This window comes from Macaca fascicularis, chromosome 12, assembly GCF_037993035.2.
Source record: "Macaca fascicularis isolate 582-1 chromosome 12, T2T-MFA8v1.1".
Lineage (NCBI taxonomy): Eukaryota > Metazoa > Chordata > Mammalia > Primates > Cercopithecidae > Macaca > Macaca fascicularis.
The window spans coordinates 84,687,196-84,710,285 of record NC_088386.1 but is presented as its reverse complement, the minus strand read 5'-3'; the positions used below and the strand labels follow the sequence as shown (position 1 = coordinate 84,710,285).

Genomic DNA, 23,090 nt, shown 5'->3' with positions numbered 1-23,090 from the left:
CAGGGTAGTAGGCTGCATCCATGACCCAAGTATAGCTGGTCAGCTTGGTCACTTGCCATCAGTAAAGTAATCCTACGAAGCGAAGAGAGTTCTTTTTGCCCAAGAGTGCTCTCTGTTTTTCGGTTATCTTGAAAATAATGGCATTTGCTTCAATCCTATCCAAATGAGATGGGCACAGGTATAGAAATGGTTACTGGTCCCAATTTCCATAAATTTTCTTTACTTTTGCACAGAGTGGAACTTTAATAAACGAATTTATCAGATAACAGACAAAGCAATGCTACACTTTCATGATAAATGAGAGTGATGCTATCAAGGGGAGATCTTGGCCAGTTTTACACATTTTGTTTCAGAAGGCAATATCATAAATTTGTCTCATTTGGAATAAATTAGATATGAATAAGGCTGCAAATGCTGTCTCACATTTAATTTATTGTGAAAACGAAAATAAATTGAAACTTAGCAGATTGGTATAGGCCTTGAACAAACTTGATAGGTAGGTGAAAGATAGATGGATGGATGCATGGATGCATGGATAGACAGACAGATCGATCTATGAAACAACACAAAAACCTAACAATGAGTATTGCCATGAAATAATCAGTTTAATTCAGTTAGCAGTTACCCGACTTAGAGAGATAACTGGTAGGCTGTGTCATTTGCTGCCTTTCTCCAAAGGTAGTGTGGGAGAGCTGGGTGAAGAATATACTCAAAGCAGCTGCCAGTGTAGCAGACTGTAGTTGTGTGCCACTATCTTCATGACTCGTTTTCATTTGTCATCAGGTATCATCAGAAACACAAGAGCAAAGCAATTTATAAAAATGCAATTTGTTCTTGGTTTATATCCATATTGATATTTACTTACAACTCATTGATTGATTGATTGATTCATGTTAACTCCAACATAATTACTGAACCTTTTTTATATGGCTGTGAGGCAAATGGTGTAGATGATGCAAATGTGAGAAAAACACTATGACTGCTTCCAATGGTAATGACATTCTACAAAGCATGTCCACATGGTATTAAATGATAAGTAATTGTAATGCACATCTGGATCTGAGTACATGAACTTTATGTTTCTCAGTGGATATGAAAATTAAATTTAGTAAAACTTTAGACAAACCATTATTCCATACAAATTAACTTTCAAAGCCTGTATTAATAAAAACAGTAGAAACAAATATTTACATTTGTGGCTTATATACAAAATAAGAAATCTATAGAATCATTAGGGAATTTATTATCAGAAACTTGTAATTCAACACTTAATCCATTTTAAATATTGTACAGCAACAGAACAGTCATATATCAAAAAGCCTACAATTTAGGTAAGACAGGTATCAGAGAGTTCTATTTTCCTACAGACAAAGTAAGTATAAAGTGCATTTTGCTTGTAGGTCTCTTAGGATGGAAATTCACAACTGTTCTTAGCAGGCTATTCCATTTTTCTCATTCTGACTGAAATAATTTGTCCTCTCTTTTTATTTGTTCTTCTAGTCTTGCTTTAGAAGGAGCATTGTTTCAGCAATGTCCTTTGTTTATTGGACACAAATTTATGTACCCTTTCTAAACAATTCAAATTCTTTCAGCATTTTGAAAAATATCTTTTATTATAGCTCTTACATGGTAAATTTTTATTATTTGTGTATTTTTTAAAATATAAAGCTCTAGAAGTTAGTGGATGTGAACATGCAGAAATAAGCCCATTTTACTTTGAAGCCCATATATGTTGATTCTTTCTTGTCCTAGGCTTTGTGTAGGTTGGCTATTAGTCCCTAGTGTTTCTATCTTGAACTTACCCTATAGAACTGCCTCCTGCTTCTGGAGAGCGCTTTCTTCTTTTGGATTCTCAATTTATTCCTGACTTCCCGAGTATTTGCTGCTTCAACATTAGAATCAGCAAGTATGATTGAGTTATTATTAGGTCTGCCGTTAAGTCTATCATTTTACTTCACGGAGTTTTGTCAGGATAGTATTGGAAGGATACAAGATTGTGTCTTTAGTAGTACAATTTGGTGATATGGGTTAAAAAACTTAAAATGTCTTTAATCTACAAATTTAACTTCTAAAAACATATCATAAGGTATTAATAGAGATACCATGCACACATTTATGAACAAGGATATTCATTTTAATGTCATCCTTAAACTTAAAAATGAAAACAAAATTTAAGAGTAAGATAATGAGGCATTGATTAGATAGTCAAAGTGCATGTAGATGGTGGAAAACTAAGAATGCCAGAACATTAACGGTGGTTATCTCCAGGGTGTAGAGTAGGATATTTAGGTTATTTTTTTTTCTTGTATATTTCTTCTGTTTTCAAAATTTCCTACTATGAACAGATATTATTTTTATAATCAGATTAAAGAATAATATATATTAAAGGAGAAATAAACTAGAACCCATTCTTCTTGTTTTTTTCTACATTTAAGAGATAGTTGTTAAATTCATATTCATCCTACACAATTGCCCAGTAAAAAGCATTATTTCATAATACATTAATGGAAAGTAATACATTTTAAGAATTCATTGAATGCTTCCATGTGCTATGCTCAGCATGTAAAGTAGACTAAGACACAACCATGACTTTGAGGAGATCAAAATCTGTTGGAAGACAAATTTTGAAGTGAAGAATACAAATTAGTAAATGATTAAGTAGAAATATATAAAGCTACAATTCATCCAATATTATTTAATCTATGTACCTGATATCACGCAATGAGGATTCAATTTCTGAGAAAAGTTGTAAGAATCAAAATAAATTCTATCTACATCTATTATATTTGTTACATCTATTATAAAAGCAATTATACTGACCTGACCCTATTTACTTACATGATAGTTTCTTATGTTGTTTTTGATTTTTTTAGTCAATTCATTTTTTTTCCTAGATTTTCTTCAGGTGTTGAGAATTATCTGAGTGGAATTATTATTTTTTCTTTCTTTTTTATTAAAGATGAGCACATGTACTCATTTTTAATGCCCTTCCATGAGTACTAAAAAAGGGTGCTAGTAGTTCAGGAATGGCATCTGATTAGATCCTGAAAACTGTATGTCATACAATAAAAGTGTGAACTTGTATATATTAATTTATATTAATTTTGATGTATTACAATTTCTGACTCTTTTTGTGTTTTCAGTCTTTCAGTAGTTTTTCCTCTGGTGCTTCATCTTTACATCTTTTTGTTGCAACTATTTTGTGCTCTAGTCAACTCTTTGGATTTGATCTATGTAAAAACTGAAGCAAAATAGCTTTACATATTTCACACATTGGATTTTTTAAATGTCTTTCAGGTGAGCAGTAATATTTTAATGAATAATGTCTGACTAAATATCCTAAAAATTGTTAACTTTCTTTTTGCAGTTTTTTTGCATTTCTTACATAGAAATTCCCTGTGTTTACATGGCATATTCTAGGGTGGCATGTTTTTGCCCAGCAAGCCATTATATTGTGCTAATTGAATTTTTAAATTGTTTTTAATGTCATAGGGACAAAAGGGAGAACCAGGATTAGTGCCTGTTGTAAGTATATGTATAATCATTGTTTCCTTGTACCTTAAATAAACTTAGCTTATAGTATAATTGTATATTACTGCTTATATACATACTTTCAAAAATAAATTAGTTATTTTAAAAACAAGTTTTTAGTATAACACAAGCAAACCAGAACAGATTAGTTACTTAATACAATATTTGATAGTCTGTGTTCCTGACTTTTGTAGTCCCATGACTAAAGGTAGAAAGTCAGTGTTTTAAAAAGTTAGATATATTACATGTGGATATACACTGGTAGTTAATATTAGCACTAATTAGTATAGCAGTTTATTGTTCCACACTTCTGGAAATATGTCATGCCCTGATCCTGATCAAAATTCCATGTTGCATAAGAATTCCTAAGACTTCTTTAAACTTGTTAATGGATCAAGAAGTATATTACTAAACAGGATTAAAGCTCTTCAGCTATCCTAGGTTTGTTTATTTATTTATTTATTTATTTATTTATTTATTTATTTATTTGAAACAGAGTCTCGCTCTGTCACCTTCAGCTATCCTCCTAGGTTTCATTATTTTTTTATTTTTATTTTTTTGAAACAGAGTCTTGCTCTGTCACCCAGGCTAGAGTGCAGTGGCACAATCTCAGCACACTGCAACCTCTACCTCCCAGTTTCAAGTGATTCTTGTGCCTCAGCCTCTTGAGCACCTGGGACTACAGGCGAGAGCCACCATGCCTAGCTAAATTTTGTGTTTTTAGTAAAGACGGGGTTTCACCAATTTGGCCGGGCTGGTCTTCAACTCCTGACCTCAAGTGATCCACCCACCTTAGCCTCATTCTCCTAGGTTTTAAAGGCATTATCATCAGTCTGTCAAGACAAAAAGAATATCCATGTTGATTTATTTAGCAGTGTTTATATTCTTTATTTGCCTTTAATTGGCTTGTGTTTTTTTTTTTTACAAAGATTACCTAAAAATTAAATAATTCATATTGTTTAATTTCATTTTAAAAAGCATTTATGTGTGCTTACTATGTTTTAGGTGTTAAGTGCTTTACAAATACAAATATTTATTATTTATCTTCATTACTCTATGAGGGAGGTAATTACGTAATCATCACTACCATTTTACATTTAAGTTTCCACTTAAGGTTCTTAAGAACAAAGAGGATGAGTAATTAGTCAGAAGTCACACATCTGGTAAGGGGCAGTGTCAGAATTTGAACCCAGGCCTCTTGGCTCCAGTGTTGGTGTTCTTTATCACTACTCCAGCACTGCCTCCCTATATTAGAGTTAAAATTAGATAATATCTTAAATCTTAAGGAGAGGAGGAAATGGGCATCAATTGACAACATCCATTTGTCAAAATAATTACTGTGTTTTTTTGTTGTTATTCTTATTTGTTGACTATTTAACTCTCTGAATATCTGCAGAAACTTTACCTTTACAAATTTTCTTGTTTATTGTTTAGGTAACAGGCATACGTGGTCGTCCAGGACCGGCAGTAAGTAGCTTCTCCCAATATTCATGGTACTCTTGTATTCCTTGATATACTGAAAATCTTTACACTTATTATATCCATGAGAAGATAAAAGAATTAAACAATGATGCTTGGTCTCTTAAAGCATTGTGTCTTAAACCATCTTCAAGTTAGACATTCCTTTGCAGCAGTGAATGGTAGATAAGGGGTCGTTTTATTCTGAAACTGAAGAAACACCATGTTAGTCTTGCTGTTGGTTATGTAAAAGGCAGAACACTTTATTGTTACATTTGTTAATTTTGGTTCGACTTTGTTCACTGAAATTAGGGCATAATTGTGTGTTGTTTGACTATGATTAATGATGGGCTAGTTTTATCTGCTTAATAAAATTAAATTATATATTGCAGTAGAATATGGGAAATCATACAGCCATATTTATGGCTTAGTATAAAAGACTAAGTTTTTCAAGTTTGGATTATCAGCAGTATTCATAACATATACACACACTTCATATAAATGTTAAACACATCAAATCAACTTAAATAAAATACTAAGTCAGCTTTAATGGACTCACTCTGGTTCTTCTGAAGCCCTCACTTTTAAACGATGCTATATGTTGGGTTGAGTAAATACACAATATAATCTTCATAACTCACTTTAAATCCTCTTTTAAAGAGAAACAAAGTTCCCCTGACAACATCCATTTCCCAGGGGGAAAAAAAGCCATTTTAAGATATCAGCACTATAACACCACTTTTGAAATATAATAGTCATTTGTTATTTAAGGGAAAAGTAACTGTAATTAAGAATTGGAAATTTCTAAGGGGTTTTAAACATACAAGGGAAATAATGCCATATTCTAAATAAAGTAAAAAGATGCTTGAATGTATATAAAGCAGTATTATAGTAGTCTAAGAGGCTTTCCTTTCCATTGCTTTTATCAGCAACTTGAACAGTGATGAACATTTTGGGGTATCATGTACCAATTTGATTTCATACAGTCCCTGGAATAATTGATAATTTGTGGTTTGCACATTTATGTAATTTTTCAAAATCAGAACTGTAAGTTTTTGTGCTCAGAGTTTTGTGGCAAAGGCTATACCTGGGAGAGGACAGCAAATATGATCCTTAAAAATTTGCAATTACTAGTCAAGCTAATCTGTTTAGCTCACTATGCTTCATGATGCCATAATGTACACCTAGTTCTTTATAGGTCTTTAAATTTCACTGATAAAATAAACAAGACTTCTAAGTGTACAGAACTTTTATATGCACATGGCTTTATTCTCTATAGTCTTCAACTGAACTGAATTAAGTGTGGTATTTCTGTTTTCCAATTTTCTTTTATCAAGTAAACTTTTAAAAAATTCAATAAGAAAGTATACATTTTTGCATGCATAATCATTATTTTCTGTTTTAGGGACCTCCAGGATCACAGGGACCAAGAGGAGAGCGAGGGCCAAAAGGAAGACCTGTAAGTTGACAAGAGGGCTCCTTGTGGGGAACGTGTAGCCAGTCAGTTTACACTGTGTTCTGTGAATGCAGCAAGGAGCTGGGAGCACTGTTCCTCTTTCACCCCATTAAATGTTAGAAAAATACAATAATAATTGTATATTATCTTATTAGATAACACAAATGATATTTCCTTGTCCCTTATGAGGTCAAATCAAAATAAAGTAGAACTTAAGGAAGCATAATTAACATATCCTGAGTTTCACTCATGAGTAAGCAATGCCAAGAATGTACTGTTGAGATAAAACATCCAAGTTATGTGATCTGTGGTTGCCACAGGAATAACCAAGCTGGATATGGGAAACAATTGTTAGAGGGTAAAATTTTCTTTCAAGTGGTTGCACAACAAGTTTATTTCCCAGGTAGCACTCTGCCTTTTTCACTCAGCAGCCACTGCAGAGATATCAAAGGAGTAATTTTAAAAATCAGCAATCCCATTACCAGACAAGTGAAATACCTTTAAAATAAAATAATGACCTCAATATCCTTGAGGTAAAACATAAGGATACTATATAATATATACCAAAGGTTTTCTTTTATTACTTATCTGCACAGAATACATGTTGTTCTCAAGTGTTAGGGTTAGAACGTTTTTTCTTTTCACTTTTTTTTTTTTTTTTTTTTGGAGAGAGCTTCACTCTGTCATCCAGGCTGGAGTGCAGTAGCGTGATCTCAGCTCACAGCAAGCTCTGCCTCCTGGGTTCATGCCATTCTTTTGCCTCAGTCTCCTGAGTAGCTGGGACTACAGGCACCAGCCACCACACCCAGCTAGTTTTTTGTATTTTTTAGTAGAGATGGGGTTTCACCGTGTTAGCCAGAATGGTCTCGATCTCCTGACCTCGTGATCTGCCCACCTCGGCCTCCCTACAACGTTTTTTCTTATATATCACTTCTAAAATCTAATGTCTTTCATATATTATATAACTGTATTAATTTGTATATTGCTTTCATTATCCCATGTTTCAATTAGAAAAATTTTTTGTACTGTTTAATTTTTTCTCTAATGATATCTACTAAAACTCTCAGTAGATTTTTATCCTTTTAAATATATATTTATCCATATTTAAATGGGAGGATTAGAAGATAAGGAAACAACAGACAACTTGAAATGTATAAATGAGGATAAAATATATTTTAGATCATATGCCTAGGAACTCTTGCCACTAGTTTCATCCTTGTTACTACATTATCCTTCTACTCATTTCACCTCATATATAGTGTGATGTCAGTACTTTTTCTTAAATGGGGCTGCAGTATGGATGGTATTTGCAGGCATGTAGGTGCAAAGCAGTGCCCCAAGAGGTTGGACATATCCATATAGGTGAGCAGCAGGACTGTATTCACATTATTTTATGCCCCATTCTTCACTGTGGTTGTGTTGAGTTTTCTCACTAGTGTTGGTAGCTTAAACTCTGTTGTAGCTCTCCAGATGTCTGTCCTAGATCTAGAAAGACAGAAATAGGTAGAAAATAACATCAGTTGGGTGGAGGATGGGTGGTCATTAAAAAAAAAAGATTTTGCATCGGTGTATTTGTACACTGTAAGTAATTGACAACATTGGGTCCTAAATCTACGTAGAAGTTGTGGGACCAGACTTCCAGAGTTCCTGGTTAAGATCTGACGAATCTGCTCCCCAACACTTCTCACTTATTTTCCCTATTTGACTTTGTGATGTGGTCAGTTTCCTACCTTGGTTAGGCCTGAGACAATCAATGTGAATTGGGTATAAGTGTGTGTGCATTTTGTGTGTATGTGTCAGAAAGAGCGAGAGAGAGCGAGAGATTGAGAGAGAGAGAGAGAGAGAGAAAGGGGGGTAGATTTTTTATGAGGAATCAAGTGAGACAACCCTGGCAGATATCCAAGTAGGAAATCTCTTCCTCTGTTAATCCTAGCAAACAGGTAGTGTGATACAACTCTTTCAATGCCTGCCTACATGGGTTTAAAGATATGAAATGATGTATAGCTTTGCATGAAATGATGTATATGAAATGATGGGCATGATGTAACAGAATGCCCATAGGCAGAATGTTTTGCCTCATACCTCAAGCCTTCTAGGAGCTGCTTAACTGGACTAAAATTATGGCTGTCACAATATAGGGTGGTTCTGCAATCAGAAATAGCATTCCCCCCGCCCGTGCAATTATATTACCATCAAACAGTTTAGAAGATTCACAATGTACAGCATGGTTTCTCACTGTCAACACTATTGATATTTTAGGCCAAATAATTCCATATGCATAGTAGAAAGTTTTGCAGCATTCCTGGTATCTACCCACTGGATGCCAGTTGAAACTGCCATTCCCCATACAATTGTGACAGTTAAAAATGTTTCCTGACATTGCCAAATCTAGGCAAAATAGCTCTGGACTGAGAACTACTATGTCAGTAGTCCAGTATGAGATACTACCATAAAACCTTCAGGATTAGCCAATGATTTTCACTACTGTCTTTCATCACACATCCTCAATTTTAAGTGTATTGTTCAGATAACTTCATAGTGACAAACTAGCGACCTGACAGGAGATGGACCATCAATGATGTGCTAAGTTCTAGTTGCATGTGACCCTTAACCACTATTGGTATGTTTCCTGATCTGTAAAATGGGAAATATACTAGATCTTAACATCTATAACGTGTGTGTGTGTGTGTGTGTGTGTGTGTGTGTGTGTGTGTGTGTGTGTGTGTGTGTGTGTGTGTGTGTGTGTGTCTCAGAGAGAAAGAGAGAGACAGAGAAACGAGAGAAATGAAGTTCTTGACAGTTCCTGGTCCTTCGTCTTTTCTCCTTGTGGATGTTTAAACATCGCCATCTAGTGGCAACCTCGAAGTACTTTTTTATTGTAGGTTACTGGGGAGATAATTTGAGTATCTTGGAAATGGAAGGGAAGGATAATAAATGTAACATTTACCTTAATATAAGAATTATGTAATTCAGCTCACTTGAAGATATAAAAAAGATACTTTTAATGAGCTCCCAAATTCTAATTTGCTTTTGGTATTTACCAGTAAACATTCTTGTGTTCACTTAATTTCAGATAATTTTTATAAAAGTTTTTATTAATTTTAATCCTAATTTGTACAACAGTAAATTTCATAAGCTATTTAGAGGGGATTCCATGGAGGCATATAATAAATCATGAATCAATGAAAACAATCTTAGGATCAGACTTTGAAACATGATTGTTAATTACAGAAGAATGGAGAAAGTCACAATCTCTTTGGAGGACTAGTGAATATTTCACAAACTTGTCTCCACTCCTGTTGACGCTAAACGTAGTTTTGTGTGTGTCTCTTTGAAAATCTCATTGGGCGCAGAGATTATACATTAGTTCACTTTGTGTATGTAATAATATCTGGTTATTAATTAGCAATTGAACATTGCAAGAACAGATTCAGAGTTTTCTACACAAGGCTGTATGAATAAACCAGACTATTATTTTGTCTATGCTGCCTTAAACATATCCAGTTCATGTTACGCACATTCGTATGATCCAGGAGTCCTACAGAACAACTGAAATCAGCCTGTTTTGTATAATGAAGTGTGAAGTAAATTGATAGTAGCTTAGGAGTCAGAAAAGTTTTGATTTTTAAAAACTAAGAATATTTTTCTAAGATATCATTTTTTAATATAAGTTTTTAAGGCTAGGTATTCTGCTTCTATTTAATAGATAAATTTGCTTATTTATCCCACTACTGCAAGAAATAAATATGTCTATATAAATGTTTAAATATATTAAAATAATTAAATTTCTGAATAGCTATGATGCCACCCTTCCTAAAACCATCATATACAAACGGCCGCCTCTGCCACCTGAGCTTGTCCTATGTTTGCTCCCTCTGCACTATCAGCTCCCATTTGAATTGCTTACTCTGGGCCCATAGGTATTCTCATGTTTAATCATGGGAGTTCTTTTTTTTTAATTATTAAACTTCATTTACCATATTTCCCTTGATCCCTGCTTAAAATTATAAAAAGCATATTGTCTTATGACTTTTTTGTCCTTTCTTTTTAAAGCCTGTCAAGATTCTTTAGGGTTAAGAAGCCAGAAAATACTTAACTAGCCTTGTGGGAATGATGAGGTTAGAGGACGGAGCATTTCCAGAACTGAGGACGTGGCTGTTCCCCAAGCTGCCTTCAGAATGTGGGTTAGGAGAAGGGTGGAATTTGGCAGCTAGAAATCATTGCTCACTTCTCTGAGAACTTAGACTTGGCTGGGTCACAGTGCCTTTGCCTCTAATTTCTCAATGGTCTAGTCTTCCTGTGGGGGTAGGAAGGAAAATAAAGGGTGCCAGGCTTAAAGTATTAAAGAGGACTGAAAGGTAACAATACAATATGCATGTACTGAGTGTCTAGTATGTACCAGGAACTATGCAAAGAGTTAAACAATTAGATAGAAAATTTCTACAAACTCCAATCAAGGGGTTCTTGAATTTTGGGGGGAAGGGAGAAGTTAAGCAGACATGTACATAGTTACTGTAATTTTACTGACAGACAAGTGAATTTATAATTGTTGATCAAATACCCTTGCATGGCAAAAACTCAATCAAATAAGGAAGTTCACTCTAGAATAGGGTTGAACTGAAAAATTTAAAAATAATTATTCTAGGAATGCTGATTTCTGGGTATTTAACACACTAAATAAAGTTCTTACCCAGACCATATCTGAATGGTAGAAGTTCAGACCTATGCTAAAATCAGCAGTGATGTGGCTGATGAAATTACTCTAAGTGGCTAGATTGCCATTTATTATTAAAATAATAAACACTCCCTTGCCATTAAGAAGTCTGTGCCTTTAGCTTTCTACTAAGTGTATATTTGGCAGTGGGTTCTAATTTTAACTGGCTTGTTTTCCAGGGTCCTCGTGGACCTCAGGGAATTGATGGAGAACCAGGTGTTCCTGGTCAACCTGGTGCTCCAGGACCTCCTGGACATCCGTCCCACCCAGGACCCGATGGCATGAGCAGGGTGAGTTGTGTGCATTGTTCAATGTCATGTACAGATCATGTTTTAAATTATTGATATATTGTTAGGATTTTAAATCGTCTCAGTTCAGATATTGACACTTGACTGTAAGAGCAGTTAAATAAGGTCAACACTGCTATGGACAATAAAACTAATAATCCCACAGGGAATTGTTGGAAAAATTTGAAGAAGTATTTTCTAAAGTACTACTTCAAATTGTTTGTATTTCTCAATGTCAGGCCTGGATTTCATGAGCTTTGGTTTTTCTATTGATTCTAAAGAACCACTGCTTTTTCCCCCTTTAAATGAAATGAGAGATTTATCTGTCCTATTCTCTAGGCTAAGAATGCCAACAAAATCTGCTCCATATCCTCCACAAGAGAGGATGACACATCCATGATGAGGGATATGAGAAGGCCATTGAGTTGACGCTAAAAATGACACCTAATTATTTCTCCAATTTTAGTTTTTTTACTTGAAGTAAAGTCAAACAAAATGTCTTTCAATACCTACTTCTTTGAATTGTTAGTGGCAGACATAGGGGATTTATAAGTACAGGCATACCATGGAAATATTGTGGGTTCAGTTCCAAACCACCTCAATAAAGTGAAATACTACAGTGAAATGAGTTGTGTGAATTTTTTTTTTGTTTCTCAGTGCATATAAACTTACATTTTTCCACAATGTAGTCTGTTATAAAGTGTGTGATAGCATTATGTCTAAAAAACAAGGTATATTCTTTAATTAAAAATACCTTATTGTTAAAAGTTGCTAATAATCATCTGATCCTTGAGGAAGCCATAATCTTTTTGCTGATGGGGTGTTTTGCTTTGATGCTGATATTTGCTGACTAATAAGGGTGGTATTGCTGAAGGCTGGAGTTGCTATGGTAATTAAAAAAATAAGACAACAATGAAGTTTGCCATATCAAAATCCTTTGTTGTCATTTCAACAATACTCACAGTATCTTCATCAGGAATAGATTGCATCTTGAGAAACTACTTTCTTTGCTTATTCATAAGAAGCAAGTCCTCATCTGTCAAATTTTTATCATGCGATTACAAAAATTAAGCAACATCTTCAGGCTCTACTTATAATTCTAGTTCTGTTGCTATTGCCATTATATCTGCAATTACTTCCCCCATTGCAGTCTTCAACCACTAAAATTCATTCGTGAAGGCTGGAATCAACTTCTTCCAAACTTCTGTTGAGGCTGATATTTTGACCAATCAATCAAGAATGTTCTTAATGGCACCTAGAATGATGAATACTTTCCAGAAGATTCTCAATTTATTTTGACCATTATATTCTTAAGTAATAAGATTTAAAAGTTGAAATTTATTTTGATCCATGGGCTGCAAAATGGTTTTTGTATTAGCAGGCATGAAAATGACATTAATATCCTTGTGTATCTCCATCAGAGCTCTTATGTGACCTAGTGCATTGTCACTGAGCAGTAATATTTTGAAAGGAATCCTTTGTTTCTGAGCAATAGGTCTCAATAGTGGGCTTGAAATATTCAGTAAACAATGCTGTAAAGGCTGCAAACAGATGTGCTGTTATCAAGGCCTTGTTGTTCCATTTATAGGGTACAGGCAGAGTTGTTTAATCATAATTCCTAAGCATGCTAGGATTTCCATAATAAGAAATAAACCCTGGTCTTAGCTTAAAGTCACCAGCTACATTAACCCCTAACAAGAGAGTAAGCCTGTTCTTGGAAGCTTTGAAGCCATTGACTATTTCTCTCTAAAAATGGGAGTCCTAGATGACATCTTCTTCCAATAGAAGACTGTTTTGTATACATTGAAAATCTATTGTCGAGTGTAGCCACGTTCATCAATGATGTTAACTTGATCTTCTGGATAACTTGCTGCAGTGTCTACATCAGCATTTGCTGCTTCACTTTGCACTTTTATATTATGGAGATGGCTTTTTTCCTTAAACCTCATAAACCAACATTTTCTAGCTTCCAACTTTTCTTCTGCCACTTGCTTGCTTCTTTCTGCCTTCACAGAATTGAAGAGGGTTAGGGCCTTGCTCTGGATTCGATTTTGGGCAAGATAATGTTGTGGCTCATTTGATCTTCTATCCAGACTACTAAACCTTTCTCCATATTAGCATTAAGGCTGTTTTACTTTCTTATTATTTGTGTTTACTGAAGTCGTACTTCTAATTTTCCTTAAGAACTTTTCCTTTGTGTTCATAAGTTGGATGACTGTTTGGTGCAAGAAGTCTAGCTTTGGCCTATCTTGGGTTTCAACATGCCTTCCTTACTAGACCATCTCTAGCTTACAATGTAAAGGGAAAGATGTGAGACTCTTTCTTTCACTGTTGTGTCTCAGGGAATAAGTAGGCCCATGTAGAGGAAGAGAGATGGGGAACATCTGGTTGGTAGAAGAACACACACAGTATTTATTGATCAAGTTTACTGTCTTGTATGAGCATGATTCAAGGCACCCAAAACAATTGCTTTAGTAACATCAAAGATCACTGAACACAGATCATCATAAGAGATATAAGAACAATAAAGATATTAAAGTATTATGAGAACTAACAAAATGTGACAGAGACACAGAGTAAACACATGCTGTTGCAAAAATGGCACCAGTTGTCTTGCTTGGTGCAGGGTTGCCACAAGACTTGAATTTGTAATAAACATAATATTGGTAAAGCACAGTAAAATGAGGCATGCCTGTAGATTGAGACCTTAGCAAAGATACATAGGAAGCCTGAATATGATTTTTGCTTTACAAAAGTTCATACACATTTTTTTCAACAGATTGTAGAAGAAATTGCCAATTTATTTATAAACAGCACACACATTCTTTCCCACCAAAATTTGGAAACTAATGTGACTACTAAAATGTATATGAACAATTTTGGTCAGTTTGATTACTAGGGTTTTTTAATTGTGAAAGAGAGTAGGTCAAACTGTTTCCGATCTTGGAACAGTCAGGGATTAATTAAAAGGACTATAAAAGTTTTATTGGCCGGGCGCGGTGGCTCACGCCTGTAATCCCAGCACTTTGGGAGGCCGAGACGGGAGGATCACGAGGTCAGGAGATCGAGACCATCCTGGCTAACACGTGAAACCCCGTCTCTACTAAAAAAAAAAAAAATACAAAAAAAAGTAGGCGGGCGCCTGTAGTCCCAGCTACTCGGGAGGCTGAGGCAGGAGAATGGCGTAAACCAGGGAGGCGGAGCTTGCATTGAGCTGAGATCCGGCCACTACACTCCAGCCTGGGCGACACAGCGAGACTCTGTCTCAAAAAAAAAAAGTTTTATCAACTTACGTAAATATAATTTAAAGTTTACTGGGCATTGAACAAACAAAGAATATCATCCAAAAATAGTCCAAAATGGAATCTGGAATCTTTAGGACAAATGTTCTAAAGGCATCTTTTAGGTTTTGTTTAGATGTTTGGCGTGTCTAACTGTGGGAAGAAATCAGTTAAAGAGACTTAAACCTGCAATCAATTAGACTGGCTAGTGATTATCAGAACAACCCATGTTTTTATCAAGTATCAGACATTTGCCACGTTGCAGAAATTGCTCTGGAGCAACATACTTATAAAATACTCTGGGAAAGAATGGTCAATCAAAGGCAGAAACAATCAAAACAACTTAAGTCTTTTTCCAAGCTCTAAAATCAAACAGTTAGAATGGCTGTTAGAAGAGGCATTCTATAAGAATTCTTTATCCATATGAAAAGGATGTTTATGTATGTCTTTTACTGTAGAAATAATGTCAACACATTGCTTTTACAGCCGTTTTCAGCTCAAATGGCTGGGTTGGATGAAAAATCTGGACTTGGGAGTCAAGTAGGACTAATGCCTGGCTCTGTGGTAAGCATAAATTTTACTGATCATTGAAGTACTTCAGTGAAAAAATTATTTTAAATACAGAATCTTGAGTTAACTAGTCAAAGAATAACATGCATCTTCTTAAACACACTCATTCATTCATTCATTCATTTAATTTATTTACTCTACTGTGTGCCAGTTAAAAGCCCGGCATGTTTCATTCATAATTATGCAAACTTTTTGCTGACATTAATAAAGGTCTATCTGTATATTTTATTTAATATTGGAAGAAAATAAAGGAGTTTAAGACATATAACCACAATCACAATAATAAAACCTATAGATTTATTAATAGAAAACAAAACTATTTTATGGTGCTGTTAGAAACAGTGGTTTGGTAAAACTTTGAAATGAGATGTTTTGCTATTTTCATTTTTATTATTTTCTACTAATATCCTCTGGCTGCCTTATTCCAACAGCTCTGTGGTTTCCTGGCTGGGTCTTCTCAACATTCTTATCCTCTTTTGAATTTCTTCAACATCAGAAAGACTCCCATTTTTTTTCTGGATATTTGGAGCAATGCAATTTTATTGACTAAATTAACACTTTTAAAACCAACTCTCCATATTTTATTGCTCATAATTCAAAATAATTCCAGGTTAATAGAATTTCAGAAGTGCAAAATCAGACCTCATAGATAACCACCCCACTATCCATCCTTAAGGCCAGCATTATGAGCATTTTAAATATTATTTGTATATTTTTAAAGTTACTAGTAATATGGCATCATTTAATGATTCTTTTGGGATTTTTTTTGAGTTGCATGTTTTTATCCATTTGGAGTTTAAATTACATATGTAATTTTAAATGGAGCTTTTCTTACTACATGTTCCATTCAAAATAAAAATTTAAAATTTTGCCGTAAGAATAAATTTGATTTTAATTTATTCTACTTTTTTAAAGTATGATATTTAAAAATAGTATAATAGACGTATAATAATCAATGTTCTAAAATCTCATTTTTGTTTTCTCTAATAGACATATAATAATAAATGTTCTAAAATCGCATTTTTGTTTTCTTCCTTTTGTTATGCCTCAGTGGAACGATTTCATGTTTAAATGAGGAAAGCCTGTGTGGATAGTTTCAATCAATGTTGTGAAAGAAAGAAATCACCCAGGAAACTCAGTGCCCCAGATCATTTTCAACTCATATTTAATATAATCTAGTCATTATTGTTGATGTTTCATCTACCTTTAATTCAACTTATTTAAGCTATAAGAATTATCTGCTGTGAATCTGTAGAATTAAATAGGCAGTTTGAGAACTAACTTATGTCTGCCAAGATTTTTCTTTATTCGGATGTTCTCATTAACAGAACCATCCATTAAACACGCAAGTGTTCTTGTTCTAAAGACAAGCGGTGTGTACAGACATATGGCTCATTTCTCTTTGTAACACTGAGGGTATGTATAAAATCATCCCAAATGTTGTCCAAGCTTTAATCTTGAATTTAGCTGCCTTCCAAATGAGTGCAGATGGAGAATGTCATCATCCCCCTTTGTCAAAGCTTCACTTTTCCAGATACTAGAGATGATTCAACATTTTTGAAATATTTGACTGAATTGTCATGAGTACTATGCAACATTTCTCCTCATTTGTTTTTAAGGGTCCTGTTGGCCCAAGGGGACCACAAGGTTTACAAGGACAGCAAGTAAGTCTCTTTATAATTAAGTTACATACTATAGGAAAAAGATACACACATATATTACATAAGGTCTCTGTGACATGACTGCTTTTGGCTGGTTTTAAAATTTTATATTGTAATGCTCACTTCAAATAGGATATATTAAAGAGTTTTTATTTAGAAATATATACAGCATGTTTTTGCAAAGTTTATTGGGATAAATTTTTATCATCTGATTTCTTTATGTGACTGACCTCCGATAACAAGATTCAAGATTACATGCATTTGCGTCTGAAGAAATTCATTATGTTATGTCATGAAAATGTTCATAATTGGTTATATGCCAACTCTGAAGCTATGAAATCAGATCGTAGGAGGCAATCCCCATGTGATATTATTAGAAATAAGAATCAAGATGTTTGTTCCATGGGATCTTTAGGAAGAACGTAATGCAATATACTTTTAAAGTGCCTATCAGATGCCAGTAAAATAGTGATGTAGAGCTATTTTTATTTTTTATAGCAATTCAACAGGCATCAGAAAATAGTATTTTAAAAGAAAGAATGAAAATAACCTTTAGTTCAGTCAAGATTACCACATTGTCATTATCATGTGTGTGGAGTTTTACTTCAAGCAGTCAGTGAATAGGAAAGGTGGTTGATGATGGTGATGATGATGATGATGATGAGGAGAACTGCCACTGATTGAGCACTCATGCACTCTGTGCCAGCACTATTCTAGGTTCTTAACATACATTAATCACTTAAGCAGCCATAGCAGCCTAATAAGGTAAGTACCAATATTATTCTGATTTTACACTTTAGGAAACAGTTATAGACAGATTAAGTAACTTGCCCAAAGTCACACAGCTGGAAGATGGCAGAGCCAGCTGTCTGAACAATTACACTGTATATTGAGAGAGCACAGGATTTAATATTCTATTTTTCCTTGGTTTGTATATATACTTTGTTCTCAATTGTAGGGTGGTGCAGGACCTACAGGACCTCCTGGTGAACCTGGTGATCCTGGACCAATGGTAAATGTCAAGTAAGCATGTAGACCCAGTTACATTTGGGTCCACCGTTATAATGATGTCAAATATTGAGTTAATTTATCTTCCCAGGTCCTCCCTAATGTAGGAAGAAATAACGATCCAGTTTGGGAGTCCTGTTCTATGACCCGTTCTTAAGCTATATGTTTCTCGTAGCAGAATATTTAAATTCAAAGACTGATTATGATCATTAGACAGTGCTGAGTGATTTGCATTCATGCAATTACACTTTTTTTCTTGTTGAGCACATGATCTGAGGGATGCAACAAAAAATTCAAAACATTAATAAAACTATTTTCTCTTTTTCAACAATATTTATTATTTTCATTCGTCTCAATAATATTGTGACATTTCATTTGTCTCAATATTTTGAATTATATTATTGGTAAGTAAAGGTAAATATTCTTTTTTTCCTTTTGTTTTGTTATTAGGGTCCGATTGGTACACGTGGACCAGAGGGCCCTCCTGGTAAACCTGGGGAAGATGTAAGCTACCTTTCCTCATTTTCCAGTCAGGTTTTGAAGAGGCGAAGGAGTTACAATGTTAAAAAGAATGTTCTGTATTAATTTCCATTACATTTCCCCACCCTTTTAGCTTCCATTAAATTCAATGTAAACAGAAGAACTCAGAATAGAAGTTTACAAATATCTAAAAGGGGCTCTTAATTTGCATAGTATTGTATTATTAGGTACTACTGTCTCTTCCTGCATTCCCTGGGTTTTTGTTAAGATTTCTCCATTAGATGCTAGGCTTGTTGTCACAGTAGCAAAAACCTTTCCTAGTGGAACCACTGAAATTATCTGAAATAAAAAATATATTGCTTTGATGGAATACATCATTATGAGGTCTTATATAAAGGAATTTTTAAAATGTGTTAGTAGTATAGTGCCAATATGGCTCCCCAATGATGAAAAAATGATTTCTTCAATTGGATTTTTAATTAAAGACCCAACTCCAGATTTTAACATTAAGGACGTGTAATCAGAGAACAGTGTGCAATAGCAGACTTATATTTCTAGATTCTTTTCTTAGTTGTACCAAAGTTGAGGATCAAATTATGGGTAGGCCATTAATTTCTATGTGATACTAAACCAAGTATTAATAAATATTTTCTCTTTGTGAGTCATAAGATTCATTTAAACAGGTTACATTGAATTTGGCTATAGAGCACGTATTTCTGGTAGTCCTTTCTTTTTAACCACAGGAAAAAAATGGAAAGTAGTATTTTAACAAGCAATACTTTAATTCAGTGTCATGTGATCATATAGAATTCTATAGTATATATCATATAGCATACATGTATGTTTGTGTGTATAAATTTTGATATTCATAAAATAGTGAGCTAGATCAGACCAGGAAAATTTTCAACAATTTATTCTTCTGGATAAATTAATGAAAGCCACAGACTAACCTGATAGAATCGAGTACTATCAGGAATATAGGGAATAGAGCCTATTTTATTTTATTTTTTTTGCACTGTTTAGAGAATTGCACATTAGCTTTCTAAAGAAGGCTGTTTTATCAGTAATTTATCATTTAGTTTCAAAGAAGAACCTTTTAATCACTTTTGCCTCCCCAATCTCCTACATTTTTTCCATAAAGGGTGAACCTGGCAGAAATGGAAATCCTGGTGAAGTGGGATTTGCAGGATCTCCGGTAAGTTTATACTCAACATAAGGCAAACTTTGAAAAATAAAGAACATTGAATTAAATTGCAATTCTCTGTATGCACATGTATCAGGCACTAAGTAAATGGAGACAAACAAGCATTGTTTGTTTCTGTAAAAATGTGAAATGTCACAGGACATTTTGCCAGAGTGATGGCTCTGCTTTGCATTGGCACCATAAATACGCCTTCTGGAGCTAGAGAAGTATATCGAACATAACATGAATACCCTCCAAACTGAGTATCAAATCCTCAGAAAATTCAGAAAAAATAGTTTGTTTTTTTCATAAAATGAGTTACCAGCTTGACCTATTTACAGTTCACACTTCAATCCTATTTTAGCTTTTTAAAATCCTTTTAATATTTTTACTTTATATTGTCACATATGTCTAAACAATAGCTTGAAGAAAAGCTTGTTGCCTTGTTTTTTTATCAACTAGGGACAATAAATTATGGACGAGATGCCTCTTTGGCTGCTCCCCAAACTGTAATTTTGGCTGAAATTCTTGATTAATGTTCTGGGTCCTAAAATCATATGACAATATACACTGATTTCCAGCCCTCCTAACACAGCTGTTTTCTTCCCCTTTGGCTCCCTAAAAGAATAGACCTCTGGCAACTACTCCACCAGAATCCAAGACCTGGCCCCTTGGCCATTCTCTGAACCCACCTGTCTCTCATCACTCAAATTGCTTTGCCAGGCCCTCTTCTAGAATGTGTTACACTGGCCATGGGGAAAATTAGAGTATGATAAGCAAGCAAAAATCTTCCTCAAGCGTTCCTACTTCTTGGGTTTCTCCTGCCCAATAGCCCAAACATTCACTCTCCTATTTATTTTCTATAATTTCATTATGTTTCTACCACTCAATACAATCAACAGTACCACATTACTTTCTGTTTACTTTCTGAAAATTGATGAGGTTCAATGCTAGGAAATGTTTTAAACAAATGAATGCTCCCTTATCTTTTAAGGGAAATTTACAAGGCTCAAAGGATTATTTGGTTGCAAACATAAACCAGTTTCCCAACTCCCTGCTTTCTTTCCTCCTCCATCAGCCTGGGAAATAAATGCAGACAAAGGCATGAGGTTTAATCATTAGCACAGATGTCCTTTTCAACCCATCCAGGTTTGAACTTCCCAAGTCCTGCTGCACTCTTGCTCATGCTCACAGTGTGGGCCCTCCATGGGGAGGAAGGGTGCCCCGCCAGCACACCACAGATGCACTGTGCAAGCTCAGTGCAATGTGTGATTGCGCTGTAATGAAAGTCCTGGGTCAGCAGAATGAGAATTTTTTATGAGCATTAGGACATCTGGTTCATTTTCTTGTTACATTAGGGATATGTAATCACATGAGAATTTCCCTTGCAGACCATAAAAACTGAAGTTAACTAATTATTTGAAATAACATAGCTCAGCAATTCTCCTATAGGCTTAGATGGGTCTGCACTAAGTTGCCTGCTAAGGATGGAGAGGAGACAAATCTCTGTAAAAGTTAAGTTGAAGACTTAACGGGAGTTCCTGATGTGAAATAATTCTTGAGCAGGGTTGTGTAAACAGAAGAATTAATGGGACTTCATTTGTTCAGAGAGCATGATTTGTTTTACCCCTACTGTGATAACCCTCTAAAACACTAAAGAAATAATTTTCTTTCAAGAGGTCACAGAGGAATTATTGCTTTGATTTTGTTATATGAATTTCATTCATTGAGTTCTTATTCAACCGTTTAGAAATAGTGAATGAAACCTATGATTTGCAGAGCAGAAGGATTTTGTTATCAGTGTAAGATCATGCTAGGACAAGAGAAGTTCCTTAGGAAAGGTTAAAGGACTATGAAAGTAAGAAATATTAAACCATTTCTTTATTCAGTTGTTTATCCAATGATTATTCATTGAATGTCCATTAACCAAACATAAGGCTAACTGCCAGCTATACATAAATTAACAATAATAATCAATACGTGATAATATGGATCAATGCTATCAAGGTGCTAAATATACTGGCGACGGTGGTAATGCCAATTCAATGCAAAATCAAATTAATGTAGGCCATGATAATAAGTAAATAAGTAAGTCACTAGCTTGGTATCTATTTTAAGACGGTATAAAAAAACTTTCATGCATCATTTCAAAGTAATTGTACCACTGGATTTGATTTTCTGTGGTATTTCTGTTGTTTTTTATTTAATGTGTTTAGGTGAAAGCTACATAGAATTTGCAGAAATTAATTATTTAGTCAAGAAACAAAGCATTCTCATATTTCTTGACTTTCTTTTCTGTTGGATATTTTGTTTATTCATTTAGCTTTAAAAATAATTATAAATCCACAAAGTTTCTCCTAAACAATTTATTTTAAAAATTCCTGACCACATTATAATACTATTCTTCCCATCATATTCTGCTGCCAATATTCAGAAATTCATAGAAAATAAAAACATTGGTTTGCTACAAAGGCATTTAATGTTGTACCATAAATAAAGCACAATAAAGAAAGAAAAGGATATTTTTATCTCGAATTTCTCTCCTGAATATTTTTTCTCTACCTTGGTATAGTCAATTCTCATATTGGACATATTGATTCATGCTTATATTTTGTTTTCACTAATAATTATAACACAGTGATGTCATGTGAAAAATTCTAAATGTCATTAACTCAATACCTGGTATTAATTTGTATCCTTGTATAAGTCATGTTTACATTTCTAACAGCATATTTACTTTGCTAATTTTGGTCACCCAGATATATTTTGACAGATAAAAGTATATTGCTTTTTGTTGTTGTTCTTCTTCTTAATATGTTGCTGGAAAACTGTGTACTAGCTATTTTTTGTGGAAAATGATATATTAAGGAATTTTGCATCCTTATTGACTCTAAAATGCCTTATCTATGTTTTCCTTCCAGGGAGCTCGTGGCTTTCCTGGGGCTCCTGGTCTTCCAGGTCTGAAGGGTCACCGAGTAAGTTCAATCTATTGTAATCCTCTCAGATACTGTAGTTTAGTGAATAGGCTCTGGGGAGCATTACCTTCAAAATCTTTACTAGTCAATTTGTTGATTGTCCTTAACTGTCTATGGTAGCAGTATTTATCTGTGGTTACTGAAATCATAAGTTTTTTATACATTTCCTTTGGGTTTAATTTGATTCAATAAAGAAATATATTTTGAGTTCTTACTGTGTACTGGACACTATGCTACAAAAGAGGATACAGTGATGAATGAGAAAAATCTCTGACCTGAAGCTTCAGGCTAATGGGGAATATGGATGAAAATTTAGGCAATTCCTATATAGTGGAAGAGGTGACGTGGTAGAGATAGAGAGTACTAGGTCACAGAGGGGGCCCAGTCTACCTAGACTTGGAAAGCAATAGAATGCCTTTTTTTATTACTGAAGATAATTACGATGTAACTATTATGTATTGTTTACGTATGTAGAATCTATCATCT

General features: G+C 34.3%; 1 protein-coding gene across 2 annotated transcripts in view; it reads left to right on the top strand.

The window, feature by feature from the left end:
• COL5A2 (collagen type V alpha 2 chain) overlaps nt 1-23,090 on the top strand; it is a 161,678-nt gene that overhangs the window by 89,323 nt on the left and 49,265 nt on the right. Inside the window, exons 4-13 of one of the 2 annotated variants that reach the window (XM_005573696.5) lie at nt 3,493-3,525; nt 4,966-4,998; nt 6,395-6,448; nt 11,339-11,449; nt 15,214-15,291; nt 16,917-16,961; nt 17,917-17,970; nt 18,417-18,470; nt 19,588-19,641; nt 22,551-22,604. In XM_005573696.5, coding sequence (XP_005573753.2) covers nt 3,493-3,525; nt 4,966-4,998; nt 6,395-6,448; nt 11,339-11,449; nt 15,214-15,291; nt 16,917-16,961; nt 17,917-17,970; nt 18,417-18,470; nt 19,588-19,641; nt 22,551-22,604 — 570 coding nt within the window. Of the gene's footprint in view, nt 1-3,490; nt 3,526-4,965; nt 4,999-6,394; nt 6,449-11,338; nt 11,450-15,213; nt 15,292-16,916; nt 16,962-17,916; nt 17,971-18,416; nt 18,471-19,587; nt 19,642-22,550; nt 22,605-23,090 lie in introns of those variants that run through there. The other variant, XM_074009568.1, reaches the window with a different exon arrangement.